Consider the following 16,207-nt stretch of genomic DNA (forward strand, 5'->3'; position numbering starts at 1 on the left):
TCATGGAGCAGTGGAGCCGGAAGGAAACTTAACAGATCACCTAATCCCATTGCTCCCCAAGGCCACTCCACGAACATAGATTATCTCACAGTCATTTGGGACTCTGGTAAAAAATACGGGTCCCTCACTTCTGCCACCAAGATTCCAACCCAGTGGGTCTGAGTGGGCCCAGGAATCTGACTTTTCACAAGCGTTCCTAATGATTTTGATGTATGGCCGAACTTAAGACTCAGTGACCACTCCAATATCTTGTCAAGAGGAAGCTCAGGCCCCTGGGGGGTGAAGATAGCCCCCTGTGCGTGGCATGACAGGCAGGTTGGTGAAAAGACCTTAGATGACACATCCGTAGACCCAAGCTCCCATCCCACCTCTGCCATTAACTGTGTGTACCTCCCTGACACTGTAACCCTCCAGCCAAATCCTGGCTTTGAGATGATGAAAAGGTTTTTTTTTGGGGGGGGGCTGCTCTCCTTGAAGAAGTAATGCCTTGCTTTATCATGCAAATGGATGAATCTTCACCCATTCATCAATGTGGCAAACACTTACTGTATATTTCCTACAGCCAGGCTCTGTGCTGGAGTATATAGATGAATGTGACAGGGTTTCAACCATCAGAGAAGGGCAGGGAGCAAACTAGGATTTGCTGATTTCCCACTACGTGCCAGGTGCCGTGCTCAGAGCCTCATACAGGTCATTGCACTTAGTCTGCAAGACAGCCCTATGCGTTGTCCCCACATCACAGTTGGGACCATGCCCTCAGAGAGGCTAGGAGACTTTCTTAAAGTCATTCAGGTAGAAAGAAGAGTCTTGTATGTGCCAGGTGCCGTTCTAAGCTCTTTACATCTAATGCTGTATTTCACTGATTCGGTGACACACATTTTAGCATCTCTGAAATCTGGAAGCCTGTAGCAATGGATGTAACTTGCCACTGTAACTGGTGAAGCGTCTTCCTTCTTAGTAGCGTATAAAATAGCGATGGGGCTTACAAAATGCAGCTTCTTAGATTTGATGAATTACTGTCTCCCACTTACAGATAGTAGGGGGCAGAGCCAGAATTCACACCCAGGTCTGTCTGGCTTCAAGCACTTTCACTTTCATGCCATCAGCCTAGTGGGAAGGTGGCCACAGATGACGGAACACAGGGCTGAGACCTCTCCACCTACTGAGCTATGCAGCAGGGCCACCTTGACCACCCCTTGATTTCTTCTGTTCCCCTCCACCCTCCTCCCTGGCAGGCCTGACTGCTGGTCACTAGGTATCAAAATTTAGAGAGGAATCCAGAAATCCTGCTCCTTGGCATTTACCCAAATGAGTTGAAATCTTCTGTCTACACAGAAACCTGCACAGGAATGTTTGTAACAGCTTTATTCATAATTCCTTCCAAGGTGTCCTTCAGTGGGTGAATGGATAAATAAACTGTGGTCCATCCAGACAATGGAATATTATTCAGTGCTAAAAAGAAGTGAGCTATCAAGCCATGAAAAGACAGGGAGGAATCTTAAATGCATATTACTAAGTGAAAGGAGCCAGTCTAAAAAGGCTGTATACTGTGTTTTCAACTGCATGACATTCTGGAAAAGGCAAAACTATGGAGACAGGAAGAAGATCAGTGGTTGCTAGGGGTTAGGGGGTGGGGGTGGGGTGATGAGTAGATGGAGCACAGAGGATTTTTAGGGAGTGAAACTGTTCTGTAGGATGCTGTAATGGTGGATACATGTCATTATATATCTGTCCAAAGCATAGAATGGGTAACACCAAGAGTGAACCCTAGTGGAAACTGTCAACTCTGGGTGATTATGTCGTGTCATTGTGGGTTCATAGATTACCCCTCTGGTCGGGGTGTTGATAGTGGGAGAGGAGGCTGTGCGTGTGTGGGGGTAGGGGGTCTATGGGAAACCTTTGGACCTCCTTCTTAATTTTGCTGTCCGTTAAAAAAAAAAAAAAGTCATTGGTGCAGCCACCATGGAAAACAGTACGGAGGTTCCTTAAAAAACTAAAAATAGAGCTACCATATGACCCAGCCATCCCACTACTGGGCATATACCCTGAGAAAACCATAATCCAAAAAAGAAACATGTACCCCAATGTTCATTGCAGCACTATTTACAATAGCCAGGACATGGGAGCAACCTCAATGCCCATCAACAGATGAATGGATAAAGAAGATGTGGCACATGTATACAATGGAATATTACTCAGCCATAAAAAGGAATGAAATTGAGTTATTTGTAGTGAGGTGGATGGACCTAGAGTCTGTCATACAGAGCGAAGTAAGCCAGAAAGAGAAAAACAAATATACCGTATGCTAACTCATATATATGGAATCTAAAAAAATGGTATTGATGAACCCAGTGACAGAGCAAGAATAAAGATGCAGATGTGGAGAACAGACTTGAGGACATGGGGTAGGGGGTGAAGGGGAAGCTGGGACGCAGTGAGAGAGTAGTATTGACATGTATACGCTACCAAATGTAAAATAGATGGCTAGTAGGAAGCTGCTGCATAGCACAGGGAGATCTGCTTGGTGCTTTGTGATGACCTAGAGGGATGGGAGGGGTAGGGTGGGAGGGAGGCTCAAGAGGGAGGGGATATGGGGATATATGTCTCCCCATACACGGATTCACTTTGTGGTACAGCAGAAACTAACACGACATTGTAAAGCAATTGCACCCCAATAAAGAGCTTTAAAAAAAAGTCTATTTAAAAAAAAAAGGAGAGAAGATGGACAGGGTGGTAACGGGCAGGGGTGGTGCCGTGGTTTCTGCTGGCCACTGGCTTGTAGCCCCCATGCCAGGTGGTGGCAGGGAGTTGGGGAGGGTCCCTCGGTGGAGTCCCGCTGTGCCCAGCTTGGGTAGTGACCCGTGACCCTATGCTGTTCCCAGCAGGTGGCATGGAGGCCTTGATGGTCCGGCTGGTGAACGGCTCGGGCCCACACCAGGGCCGCGTGGAGGTGTACCACGAGCGGCGCTGGGGCACCGTGTGTGATGACGGCTGGGACAAGAAGGACGGGGACGTGCTGTGCCGCATGCTGGGCTTCCCCGGCGCCCAGGACGTGCACCGGACCGCTCAGTTTGGACAAGGTAGGGCGCCCGGAGCAGGAGAACGTGGGGCGGAGGTCCTGGAAGCCTAGGCCTGCCCTCCTGTCCAGAGTTCCCTCGACAATAGTCCTGCCGAGGGTCACCTGGCCTCTGCCTGGGTCCTTCCTGCCAGGGATGTATGGCCCCAGGCAAGCCAGTCTGTCTTCAGACAGTTCTGATTTTTAGAACATTCTTCCTTCCCTTGAATTGACTCCCTTTCTTTTTCGGTCTCCTACTGGCCCCCGTTCTCAGTCCTGCATCTCAAGGCTCTTATCTAATCCCACGCCCATTTGTCCCGATTACACTTTTGTTACTCTTCAGTGCTTATACAGCATGCCCTGTATGCCAGGCTCGATTCTAAACCTGTTACAAAATTCACTCATGTAATCCTTACCGCTCTAGGAAGCAGGTACAGCTATCATCCCTATTTTCCAAATGCGGAAACAGTGGCACAGAAAGGTTGGATAATTTGTCCAAGGTCACACAGCTAGCAGATGGCAGAGCCCGGGTTCAGACCCAAGCAGGTGGCTCGGGAATCCATGCTCTTATCCACTCTGCTGGCTGTCCCCGCTCCTCTCTGAGTCTTTTCTTCTTCAGATGAAAATCTCCAAACACTTCATCTCGTCCTCAGAGGACGAGATTTCGGCAGTCTTCAGCATTTTGGTTGCTTTCCTTTGACAGGCTTAGATAGTACAAGAGAGTTTGAGGGAGGCATGCACACCCTTCCTGTGCAGATAGCTGATTTGAACCATCCGTCCCTTTCCTCTTGCAAAGAGGATGGCTCTACCCCAGCTCCAGTCTCTATCCACAGCACTGTGTCTTCCCCTCAGGCTTGTTCTCTGTATGAGTCTGCTCAGCTGCTGTAACAAATACCACAGACTGTGTGGCTTAAACAACAGATATTTATTTTCTCATAGTTCTGGAGGCTGGAAGTCCAAGATCAAGGTATCAGCAGGGTTGGTTTCTCCTGAGGCCTCCTTCCTTGGCTTGTAGAGGGATACCTTCCCCCTGTGACCTCACATGGTCTTTTCCTTCTGTCTCTTCCTCTTAGAAGGACACCAGTCATATTGGATTAGGGCCCCTCTAATGACTTCATTTATCCTTAATCACCTTTTTAAAGGCCCTGTGTCCAAAGACAGGCACATTCTGCGGTCCTGGGGAGTAAGACTTCCACATAGGAAGTTTGGGGGGGATACAGTTCAGCTCAGAACACCCTGTATGCCTTGGCGTGTTACTGCAGCCACCCCCGAGCTAATAGGAGAACCGACACACAAACTGAGAGCACTGATCACACACCCACTGGCATGCACTCCACATCCACAACACACTGTGCATTCACACTCAACTATAAAAATTCACCATTACATATGCTTTGTCCTCCATCAGACCTTGAACTTGGAGAAACCTGCATTGACTCACAACTAAAACAACGGTTCCACGTACATGAACTCAGTGCTCCCACACCCGTATAATAATTTGTTGCCCCCGACTGTGTGATCTTGTGTCTCCTCCAGCCTGGGTCTTGGTGTCCCATCTGTAACTTAAAGGGGCTTACAGACTTTGTGAGGTGCCTTCCAACTTGGGCCCCTGGGTTTTGAAATGCACCTGCTCACCTGTCACGAGGACCCACATTCTGGCAGGTGCGGGGAGGGATTTGGACTGATCCCCTCACACTCGGTTGCCAGGTGCCCTGGTGACCTGTGGAGGGACCACTGGCCCCGTGGTGGGGCTCCCTGTGTCATGGAGCCTTTGCTATCTTATCTGAGACCATGGCTGCCCAGCCCACTGTGCTAAATGGTAAAGGGACTCATGGTGAGAGGAGGGTCATCCTTTTCAGATGGGGACACGGAGCCGGGTCACATCCTGACTGGCCGTGGAACCCTCCACTTCTCACAGCTGCCTTTCTCCTCACCCCCACTTTGGGCTGCCACAATCCTGGCTCAGAATCTTGTGCCTTAGACCTCAGTCACTGTTGTGGACTGGATGTTTGTGTCTCCTGCAAATTCATATGTTGGAATCCTCGCCCCCAATGTGATGGTATCAGGAGGTGGGGCCTTTGTGGGGTGATCAGGTCAGGAGTGAAGCCCTCGTGATGGGACCAGTGCCCTTTTAAAACAGACCTCAGAGTGCACCCTCCTGCTTCCGTAAGGACACACATAGCCTACTAGCCGGAAGAGGACCCTCCCTAGAACCGTACCACGCAGGCATCCTGATCTTGGACTTGCAGCCTCCAGAACTGTAAGAAATAAATATCTGTTGTTTATAAGCCACCCAGTCTGAGCAGACAAAGACAGTCGCACTCACTGAAGTGACTCTTGTGAAATCTGTTGTGACAGCTGGTGGAGAGCAGCTGATTGACCCTAGCATCCTGGCCTCTTGACTTCCAGGTCAGACCGCGGGGAGTTCAAAGGGTCCAGCTCCACAGAGGGCAACCCACCGCAGGAGAGCACTTCCCTCCCTCCTAAAGCTTTGTGCTGGGTCTCAGCCTGCTTTCTTCAAGGAAAACTGCCATTTTTGTTTGCAGGAGGAACAGAAACGGTGGGAACAGTCCTCGCTTTTTCCATTTTTGGCTCCAATGAGGGCTTCTCCCTAATATGTGGAAGTAATACCTTTGGGGGGAAAATCATAAACTCTTTTAGAGAAGCCACATTAGGTTGTTTGAATGACATAGACAGGGTTAGCCTAAAACTCTTTCATCCTCCCTTGATTTTTGTATCGTAGCATGAGGGGAAGCTCTACAATTGCCACTGGAGTCTTTTTTTTTTGGCTGCATTGCGTGGCTGGCAGGATCTTAATTCGCCGACCAGGGATTGAACGCGGATCTATGGCAGTGAAAGTGCCAAGTCCTAACCACTGGACTGCCAGGGAATTCCTGCCACTCAGGTCTTCAAACCAGTCAGTGGGAAGCCAGACTCACTTCCACATCAGCATCAAATTAGTACCGTATTTCTTTTTATTTATTTATTTATTTATTTGGCTGCATCAGGTCTTAGTTGCGGCATGTGAGATCTTTTGTTGCCATGCGTGGGCTTTGCACTGTGGTGTGTGGGCTTCTCTCTAGTTGCGGCGCATGGGCTCTAGATTGTGCAGACTCAGTAGCTGCAATGTGGGCTTAGTTGCCACCCCCCACCCCTGGCATGTGGGATCTTAGTTCCCCGAACCGGGGATCGAACCCTGCTCCCTTGCATTGGAAGGCAGATTCTTAACCACCAGGGAAGTCCCTGCACCGAACTTCTCCATCATCATCATCCAATAACTTAGGTCACATGATATTTGAGACCCGAACAGGTAGGCAAGCCAGGTGTTACTCACGGGTGCACAGAGGGAAACGAGGGCCAGGGAAGGGCCAGGACTGACCCTGCGGGGCTCACCTGGCACCCATTCTCCTAACCCGGCTGCACTCCCTTCTCCCCACAGCAGCTTCTAGCACCTTCCGTGGGCAGGCTCTAGGCTCAGTGCTGGGGCACAGAGTTCAGTCAACCTGCCTCAACTGTCGCTGACCTCAGCACGTTCCGTTTAGGGGGAAGGCAGGCAAGTTCACGGATTCTAAACGGCATCGGAGGGCTGTCCTCCCCGAGCAGCTGGGGGCAGAGGGAGGGGATGCCCGCTTCTCCCGGCAGCAGGCGGGGTTTGCTTCAGGTCCTGATACCCCTCTGACCATCGCCTCCCAGCACACAGGTGCCCTGATTCCCAGTCCCAGTCCGTTCACCCTCAGCCTCAGGGAGTCTCCCGAGCCCTCGGCCCTGCCCTCCATCAGCTCTGTTTCTCTTCTGGATGTGCTTCCTGCCCTGGCAGGGATGACTGCAGGCCCGTGCCCCTTCTCACCCTTACCCACTCCCCTGTCCCTTATGTGGTGGGTCCCTGGGTCCTATAGTGTCAACGTCTCTGGTCCCTTGACTCTGTCCCCTCCTCTCTGTTCCCATTGCTCTTGCCTTAGGAGCTCAGGCTGGGTAGAGCAGTGGCTAGGAGCTCAGGTTCTGGGTCAAAGCCAAGCTAGCATCCCATATCTGCCACTTACTAGCTGGTGACCTGGAGCAGATTTCTATTTTTCTCCTTTTCTTTTCTTTTCTTTTTTTTTTTTGTTTGACTGCGTCGGGTCTTCCTTGCTGCATGTGAACTTTGTCTAATTGCAACAAGCAGGGGCTACCCTTCTTTGCGGTGTGCGGGCTTCTGATTGCGGTGGCTTCTCTTGTTTCAGAGCACGGGCTCTAGGCAGGCGGGCTTCGGTAGTTGCGGCCCTCGGGCTCTATAGCGCAGGCTCAGCAGTTGTGGTGCGTGGGCTTAGGTGTTCTGCAGCATGTGGAATCTTCCCGGACCAGGGCTTGAACCTCTGTCCCCTGCTTTGGCAGGCAGATTCGTAACCACTGTGCCACCAGGGAAGTCCCTGGAACAGATTTCTTAGCCTCTCCAGGCTTCAGTCCCTCCACTTTCGCAAGCCGATGGCAAATGCAAAATGAGGTCACATATGGTGAGCAATTAGCACAGTGCGGGCCCTGCGGTGCACCTTTATTTGCTACTTGGTGGGTGGAGGTGGGGGCTCCTCCATGAGCTCCTTCCTGCACTGCTGACCCCCTCCCCCTCAGGCTGCCTCCTTTGCCTTCCTCCTCTTGGCTGCCAGGGATCTTTCTATAATGAGCCCCTGCTTCTGTCAGTCCCCTGCGCAATACTCAGTGGGCCTTTACTGCTCTCAGGATCAGATTTGGTTTCCTTAGCTTAGTGCCCAAGACGGTGCATCCTTCAGCCGCCTGCGCCCACGTGTGGTCGCTGAGCTCACACAGCTGTTCCCCATCTCCATGTACTCTCACGTGCTATTCCTTGGGTCTGGAATGCCTTTCCCTCCTCTTCACCTAGCTAATTCCTCCTCAGCTTTTAAAGTCAGCTCAATTATCATCTCCCGAGGGGAGCTTTGCTGCTCTGACCCAGCCCGTAATGTAGATACCCGCCTCTGCTCCCATAGCATCTCCTGCGTGTACCTCTCACATGCTCCTGATCACTGAGGTATGTGGAAACATCTTGAGGGCAGAGCTCCAAAACCCAGGACTGTGCCTGGGACGTGATGGGTACTGGGTAAATATGGGAGGGAGGAAGGAGGGACAGGAGGAGGGGGTGAGGGAAGAAGGAAGGAAGGAACTTCTGTGCCTGCTGAACCTGCATCCTCCCCAGAGTCATACAAGAAACTGCCAAGCCCTGGCAGTGCTCTCAGTGGTCTGGCACCATAAAAGTTTTCCTGGACAGAGCTCAATAATCGAATTGTCAGTTTCCCTGGGAAAAAAGCAAGGAAAGACCCAAATGAGAAAGACTTAGAGATGTTTTTTTAATTTTAAATTGGTCCAAGAGCTGTTGGAGTGAGTGCAGATGGAGAAGATGGTGGGTGATGGCTGGAGCAGGGTCCAGGGAGTGATGGAGGGGTGAGACCACGATAGCACTGCTGGGAACCGGTCCTCGACCCACCCAGAAAATCTTCCTGTGATACCGACAGACAAAAGGAGCTGAGGATGGATACAAACACAGACAGAACTGTAGGTGGGAATGGGTGGTTGGAATTGGGAGTGTTCACTTCCCATTATGTTATTATTAGCATTTTTTGCCCTTTTTTTTTCCTAAGATAAAATTCAAATACTGGGAGGTGTCTTAGTGCAAGGGTTAGTAAACGTTAAAGGGCCAGGGAGTAAATATTTTAGGCTTTGTGGGCCAGATGACCTCTCTCACTCAACTCTGCAATTGTAGCATGAAAGCAACTACAGATAAAATGTAATCAGATTGGGGCAGGGTGCTGTGTTCCAATAAAACTGTGTTTACAAAGCAAGCAGTGGGCTGAATTGGGTTTGCCATCTCCTGGTTTAGTGATCTGTGCTGTGTGCCGTGTATGTGGTTCTATAAGGAACAGGGACTGGACTGGCTGGATGTCAGAGGCCTGGGTCATGATATCGTCCCCTTAATAGCAGTGGGACAGGTCCCTTAACCTTTCTGGGGCCTCAGTTTTCCTGCCTGTCCCTGTGTGAGGCTCAGCTGGCAGCCTATAGGAATCAGTGTCATTCATTCTGATTTCAGAGAGACCGCAGTCAGCGGTGGCTTGAAGCAGGATCTTAGTTTCCTGCCCAGGAACTGAACCTGGGTAGCCTGGATGAAAACCAGGAATCCTAGCCGCTAGACCACCAGGGGCTAGAGGCTAGAAGCAAAGTGTTCCTGGCTCTTGACCACCCCGCAACCCTTGTTTGAAAGCAAGAATGTTTCAAGGAGGCAAAAACTGTAAAAACAGGTACAAAGTTTATTATTTGAGACACAGCACAACAATTGGGAGAGCACACAGCCAAACAGCGTGTTTATTTCAGACTGAAGCAAGGCAGAAACACACACCCGGAGAGAAAGGGTGTGGGCCTCCTTCCTAATGAAGAGGAGTGCACTCAAGTGGTGATTTAAGTCGCTTACATAGGACAGTCCTTCCGGTCTTTTAATTTCTTGTTTCTTCTTCCACACCTGACCTGTCCTAGGACCCTCCCCAACATGTGTGCTAAGTTGCTAAGTTTTTGCTAAGATGGATTCCACTGCAGAGGCCTATTGGGAGCCTGGCATCACCTATTATGGGGTGGCGCCCCCTCCTTTTTGAGCCCCAAGCGGTCTTTCTGTGCCTGTGCAGTCAGGGAGTTTTCCTTGACCTCAGAAGTGGTCTTTTTATCTCTTTGCTTCAGCAGAGCTCAGTTCTTGCCACTAACTTTGTCCTTGGAGTGTCTAGGGAAAACAAAGCTTCCATTTTACTCCGCTTGAGGAACACCAGCTGTCCAGTGCAGGGGCCCATCTACCTCCTACCTCAATTCCTTCTATGAATATTACTGTAAATACACATGCAGCAGCTCACATGTTCGTTCCACGAAGCAGAGATTTCTGTTTTGTTTTTATGCAACTTGGAAAGGTTGCTTTCCCTTTACAGTTATAACAAAATATTGGCTATGTACCCCACGTTATAGAATACATCCTTGACCTTATCTTACAGCCAATAGTACCCCCAGCCCCCACCCCTATGTTGCCCCTCCCCCCAACTGGTAACCATTAACTGGTAACCTCTATATCTGTGAGTCTGCTTCTTTTTCGTTATAGTCACTAGTTTGCTGTAGTTTTTAGATTCCACTTAAGTGATATCATACAGTATTTGTCTGTCTCTGTCTGAGTTATTTCACTTAGAATAACACCCTCCAAGTTCATCAGTGTTGCTGCAAATGGCAAAATTTCATTCTTTTTTATAGCTGAGTAGTATCCCATTGTATATATATACACCACAGCTGCTTTATCCACCTGTTAATGCATACTCAGGTTGCTTCCATGTCTTGGCAATTGTAAATAATGCTGCTATGAACATTGGAGTGCGTGTATCTTTTCGAATTAGTGGTTTTCTTTTTTTCAGATATGTACCCAGGAGTGGGATTGCTGGGTCATATAGTAGTTCTATTTTTAGTTTTTTGAGAAATCTCCATACTGTTCTCCACAGTGACTACACCAATTTACATTCCCACCAATGGTGGTTCTTTAAAATCATTTTTTGTTCATTGATGTCGTCCATACACCAAGAATAGTGCTGAGCATGGAGAAGACTCTTAAATATTTGTGGAATGAATGAATGAATGAATGAATGATAGATATAAACCTCCACTTACGCATCCCAACGATATCACCTTCCAACAGCTCTGAGCATCAGAAGACCTGGCCTCTAGTCCCAATTTTTCCTCCTCAAGGTAAAACCTCACCCTGTTCATCTTCTGACTGTAAAGTGGGGAGCAGAGTATCCCCCTCCCCCTTACCTGATGGGACTCGTTATGGCGCTCACAGAGAGATCAGTGTGGAGGAGCAGACCTATTCACAGCAGGGCTTCTCAGACCTGAACGCATGCCTGAATCTCTGAGATTTTGTTAAGATGCAGACCCTAATTCGGAGCTGGGTGGGCCCAAGACTCTGCGTTGCTAGTAGTCGTCCTCGGGCCGCACGTTGAGTATCAGGTGTCAGCTCTAAAGCTAAAGGCATGATTGGTACCTGGAATCGTGGCAGTGCTAGCCTCTCCGACATGACGAGCAGCAGAGGTGGTCTGCAGGTTAATTGGACCTTCAGCGGTGTCCCAGTAACTGCAAATATTGAGTGCTGGTGATTTAACGACCCTGTTCACATTTTATTAGCTCTTCCATGACTGAACGTTAGCCAGAACTCCCTAGCCAAACACCAACTACAGTTTGGAGTCTTGTGATCCTATATATGCATTTGGGCTGGTAACCTTGGGCCTGTTCTGTATTGGTCAGTCTCCTTCATTTGCTGCTTTTTTGTTTTGGGTGTGACTAATCCCACAGAACTCTTGGGCCTGTAGCCCATGGAAGGGTAATTTGTAAACTGATGTGTCTTCCAGGAGACATTTAATCTGCGAATTTTTGCTCACCCTCAAAGGGCTTATTGTGTAAGAGGCACACTGTATCCGGCCAGGGAAGAGGCTCTGATGAAGAAATAACATCCAAAAAGACAGAGGAAGGAGGCCTCTCTTCCCAGCTCTGTCCCTGAAATCACTGCTTGGTAATCCCATGACAACAGATGCTGAAAATCTCGACATAACAAAAATATGTCCAAACCACTTAGTTCATGCAGTCAGTTTAGTGGGCAGCAAAATGGTTTAGGTGTTCCCTCAATGGTCTTTGTAAAGGAATTTCCCATGCAGTCCAAGGGTGAGTGACAGTTTTAAGGGTTTTAGTAATCAGTCCTGACAATTCCTCTAAAAAGAGAGGTTGTCTGGCTGCTGAGAGACAGGACAGGGAGGAGATGGGGCTAGGATCAGGGTACAGTACTAATCCCTGAGCTATCTTTTGTATAGGGGTTTGGTGCATTTCAAAGCCCTTTAAATCTGAACTGAAAATCCCTGGCGGTCCAGTGGTTAGGACTCTGTGCTCTCACTGCCAAGGGCCTGGGTTCAGCTCCTAATTGAGTCATACCAGGTGGCCAAAAAAAAAAAGAAAAAAAAGTTATCTTGGGACTTCCCTGGTGGTCCAGTGTTTAAGACTCTGCTCTTCCAGCGCAGGGGGCGCAAGTTCCATCCCTGGTTGGGGAACTAAGATCCCACGTGCCATGTGGAATGGCCAAAAAAACACAAAGAACAAAAAACATAAAATACAGGAACTATTACCTCGTTTAACTTGCCCCACTGACACAGTCGTTAATGTTGGAACCCAGTTCATGACCTTCTACCCCATGATTTTTGGTGCAGGCTCATAGATCGAACAAGTCAGGGTGCTGAAAGGACCAACCATCCTGGTTTACCCAGAACCCACCAGCTTTAGCACACCAAGTCTCATATTCTGGGAATCCCTTCCCAGTTTTACAACTGGAATGGTCTTCCTAGATGGGGCTGAGACTTGAGTTGAGATTTATTCTACTTATTGTAAAGTCCTATTTCTGCTGTACCAGTGTGTCTCAAACGTCAATGCAGAACCACTTGGTTCAAATGTAGATTCTGGTTCAGGAGGTCCTGGGCAGGGCCTGAGGTTCTGCATTTTTAACAAGCGCTGGGTAATGCTGATGCCCTTGTCCAGGACCACACTCTGAGTAGTGGAGCTCTAAGCTGCTGCTTCCATGGGAGATGCAAGCCTTAAAGCTCAAGCATCCTTCCAGAGGGCTCCCAAGTGAGCTCCCACCACTGGGGACCTGGCTCGGCCATCAGCCCAGAGAGCCCACCAGAACCACAGGTGATGGCCCCTCCAGTTCACCAGCAGGGGCTCTAGGTGACTTCTCGCCCCTCCACTGACCCCTCTTATCCCAGACAAGCCCTCTTCATTCCCTTGGAGCCTCACCCAGCTGCCCTATTCCTTTAACATTCGTTGAGGGACCTCAGTGCCAAGTTTATGTCTCTTGAGACTCAGGTACAATCCTGGGAAAGCCAATTAAAGGCTCCCCTGCATGGGCACCTTCAGACCAACAGGTTGGTCCCCTTAAGAGCTGAGTGAACAAGGTGGGGTGAACAGGCAGGCAAAACTCAGCTAGATTGTCTTATGGACCTTGCATTTTGGGAACGGACCTAATTACTTGTGGTTAGGGATGCTTCTGCCTGTAATTACATATATGTCTGGTTATAATGTTAAATTCTGGGATCACCTGACATTCCAAGTACCACTGTTTTTAGCCTATAGAAAGAGACCATCTATTTAAATTTCAAAAGATTGAAGGTAATATTGGCACCAACATACTTGGTTATGGGGCACTGGATCTGTCCAACCCAGCCCTGTCTGACATTGTCCCTCTGATTAGGCCCTGTCTGAATATTCATCACCAAATGCTGCAAGATATCACCTCTCTATGCTATGAAGTGGCTACATAAAGTGTTGCCTGGGAGGCAGCAAGACCTGGGCTTGAGTTCGTACTCTTCCACTTACAAGCTGAACAACCTTGTACCAGTTGCCTTCTGAACCTCAGTTTTCCTATCTAGTAAAAGGGTTTATTCACACCTATCTCACAGCACTGTGGTGAAAATGGACGAAGAAGTATGTGTAAGACGCTTGACACATAGGGGCTACTCAGTAAATACCACCATCTCCACTGTCATTTATTCTTATCCTGCCCTCAAGAAACTGAGCCTAGAAAAGAAGTATTTGGTCTTGGTGGAGTGGAGAAGGCAGATGGGAATCCCTAGCTTTGAGAATTGACAGCAGAGCTCGGGACAGCCGGGTCAAGGACAGAGAGCAGTGTTTCCGTCTGTCCTGCCCTCTTGAATCTCCACTAAGAAATCGGGTTGACTTGTCTCCACAGGCACAGGGAGGATTTGGATGGATGATGTCGCCTGCAAGGGCACCGAGGAAAGCATCTTCAGCTGCAGCTTCTCCAAATGGGGGGTGACAAACTGCGGACATGCTGAGGATGCTGGAGTGACGTGCAAGACACACTGACAGGGCACAGCCCAAGGTCCGGGCCCAGCTGCCCAGCCTCCTTCCTGCATTCCTGGGGTGGGGGCATCGCTCGGGTCTCCCCTGACCACGCCTCTACCCTCCCTGCCCAGCACCCCCAGGCCCCCAGATTCCCATCCCAGGACCATGGTGGCCTGTTGTCATCCTCCCCGTGGACATCTGCTCCAAAGCACAACTCTGGGATCTACTGCCTGTCTCTCCCTTCCACCAGGGTTCCTGCATGGAGCCCTGGTCAACTGGATCGCCGTTTGGCCGAGTCTTCTAAACACTGTGCGCCAGGCCTCCGTATCCATGTTCTCTGTCGTCTGTGAGTTACAGATGAGTATTGGCGACAAATGCAGGAGTAAAGATGGGAGGGAGGCATCACAGGTCGTTTACTCTTCACATCATTCCCAAACCTCAGGCCAAGAGTTTTGACCAGCAGGAGACAATACTGAGTGATTCATTCTCCCCTCTTTACTCTGCCTCTGCACAGTGTTTGTTAGTTTGGAGAAGCAACATAGAGAAGAGGCCAGCTGTAGGAGCAAGAGGGAAATGCAAGTTTCTTGCAGGAACCAGTCTGGATTCGGAGAAGGGAGGTGAAAGGAACATCTATTGAGCTACTACCATGTGTGCTACATAGTATCTTGGGCGCTAAATTCATTTATCACTTCGCAGCATTCCTACAAGTCATGCTGGCTTGGGTACCACACGACCTCCAGGTAGCACTCACCTGACCCGTTCACCTGGCCTATCAGTCAGATCCAGAATGACTGAGACACTTGTTTCTAACTGAACTTTCATGTGTCTTTGCTAGGCTGGAGCAAGAAGCTTGGGTGCAGGACACGTGTGATTAGAAGGTTACATATTCCAAACCCCACAGGGTGTGAGTTCAAGGTCAGACATGACTGGCTTCCAGGGCAACCATCCACATAGGAGGAAAGCTGATTTGGAGGGTGACATGGGGGCTGTCTGGGTCCAACCAAGACCAACCCTCAGTCATCTGGGAGTCAGCGTTAAAACCACATCACCTGTGTCTCAGAAATGTTTGGAGGGGATAATATTGAACCTCCCAGGCCTCTTTGGGTGGTGTCCTGTAGTCAGGAGAACACATGTCCTGATGGAGCCGGTAAGAGTGGAAGGAAATGAGGATTCCCTACAACCCCTGGGGGAAGAAGAGGCTGTGAGCCTCTGTAAGTCCCTTTCTGCACCCCTTTCCTAGTGATGGAGAGATCGTATTCTGCTTTTGACATGAGGAGGAGGTCTAACTGGGCCATATATGTGTTCTAGGCTTGGGGAGCTACATGTGAGTGAGCGCAGACCCACCTCCCTTGAGGGAGTCACAAACTCAGGCCTCGGATACACAATCACCTGTCCTATCTGGTGAGCGTCACTTGCCTGGGGAAAGTGACAACTGCGACCCTCCTGATGTAAGACCAGCAAAGTTCCTGGCTGACAACTAAACCAATATGTGCTATTGGTTGTTCTTTGCTTACAATATGCTTGTTATGCATTAATGTCCTAATGATCAGAGACTATCCTTCTGACTAATTGCTATGTTTACATAACACGCATGTACTCATGCATCTTTTCCCAGAGCCAATATATGTATGCGTATATGAACACAGCATCCTTTAGTATAAATAGCTCAGCACATGGCAAAGTTTGCATTAAAAAAAGAAAACACTCAAGGTGGAAAGATGTCACGTTGAACGATGTAAATTCCCAAGTCTGTTCGGGCAAAGAATCCAGTTATCTCACCAACAAAGACCTACGTAACTTTCTTACTCGGTCTTTTCATTCAGGAAAATACAAGTCTTGTCTTACATCAAAGAAAAACAATGCTGATAAGTGTTTGAACCTTAAAAGTCTACTAGTTTACATTCCTACTTGAGGACATGGAAATAACCATGGACCTGTATTTCAGGGATTAAAGGAAATTAGGTCAGGCCTAAAATACATCAGAGCTTTTGTAAGAAAGAATTTCAATAAAGCTAAAAACATGTCACTAACAAGCTTTCCTTCCTATTCTTTCTCATGAAAACCCAGTGAGCGTGGGGAAGACGGGTAAAAATTGGATGGTCTGATCATTTTTCAGTAGGAACTGGTAGAATGGGCGGCTTCTGAGGAGCTGCCTTAATTCTTCTGGAGGACAATAAACACAGTGCAGACCAAGAACCTGGTGGCACATGTTGTCTTGAGCCCCATTAGGTAACCTGAGGAAAGGGT

General features: G+C 49.0%; 1 protein-coding gene across 2 annotated transcripts in view; it reads left to right on the top strand.

Annotated features, from left to right (window-relative positions):
• Positions 1 to 15,977, top strand: part of SCARA5 (scavenger receptor class A member 5) — a 117,472-nt gene extending 101,495 nt beyond the window's left edge. For both annotated transcript variants that reach the window (XM_057725248.1, XM_057725249.1), the window contains exons 8-9: positions 2,883 to 3,080; positions 13,845 to 15,977. In XM_057725248.1, the coding sequence (XP_057581231.1) occupies positions 2,883 to 3,080; positions 13,845 to 13,981 (335 nt within the window). In that variant the 3' untranslated portion in view covers positions 13,982 to 15,977. The remainder of the gene's footprint in view (positions 1 to 2,882; positions 3,081 to 13,844) is intronic.
• The last annotated feature ends 230 nt before the right edge of the window (positions 15,978 to 16,207 follow it).

Source organism: Hippopotamus amphibius, chromosome 2 (assembly GCF_030028045.1).
Source record: "Hippopotamus amphibius kiboko isolate mHipAmp2 chromosome 2, mHipAmp2.hap2, whole genome shotgun sequence".
NCBI lineage: Eukaryota > Metazoa > Chordata > Mammalia > Artiodactyla > Hippopotamidae > Hippopotamus > Hippopotamus amphibius.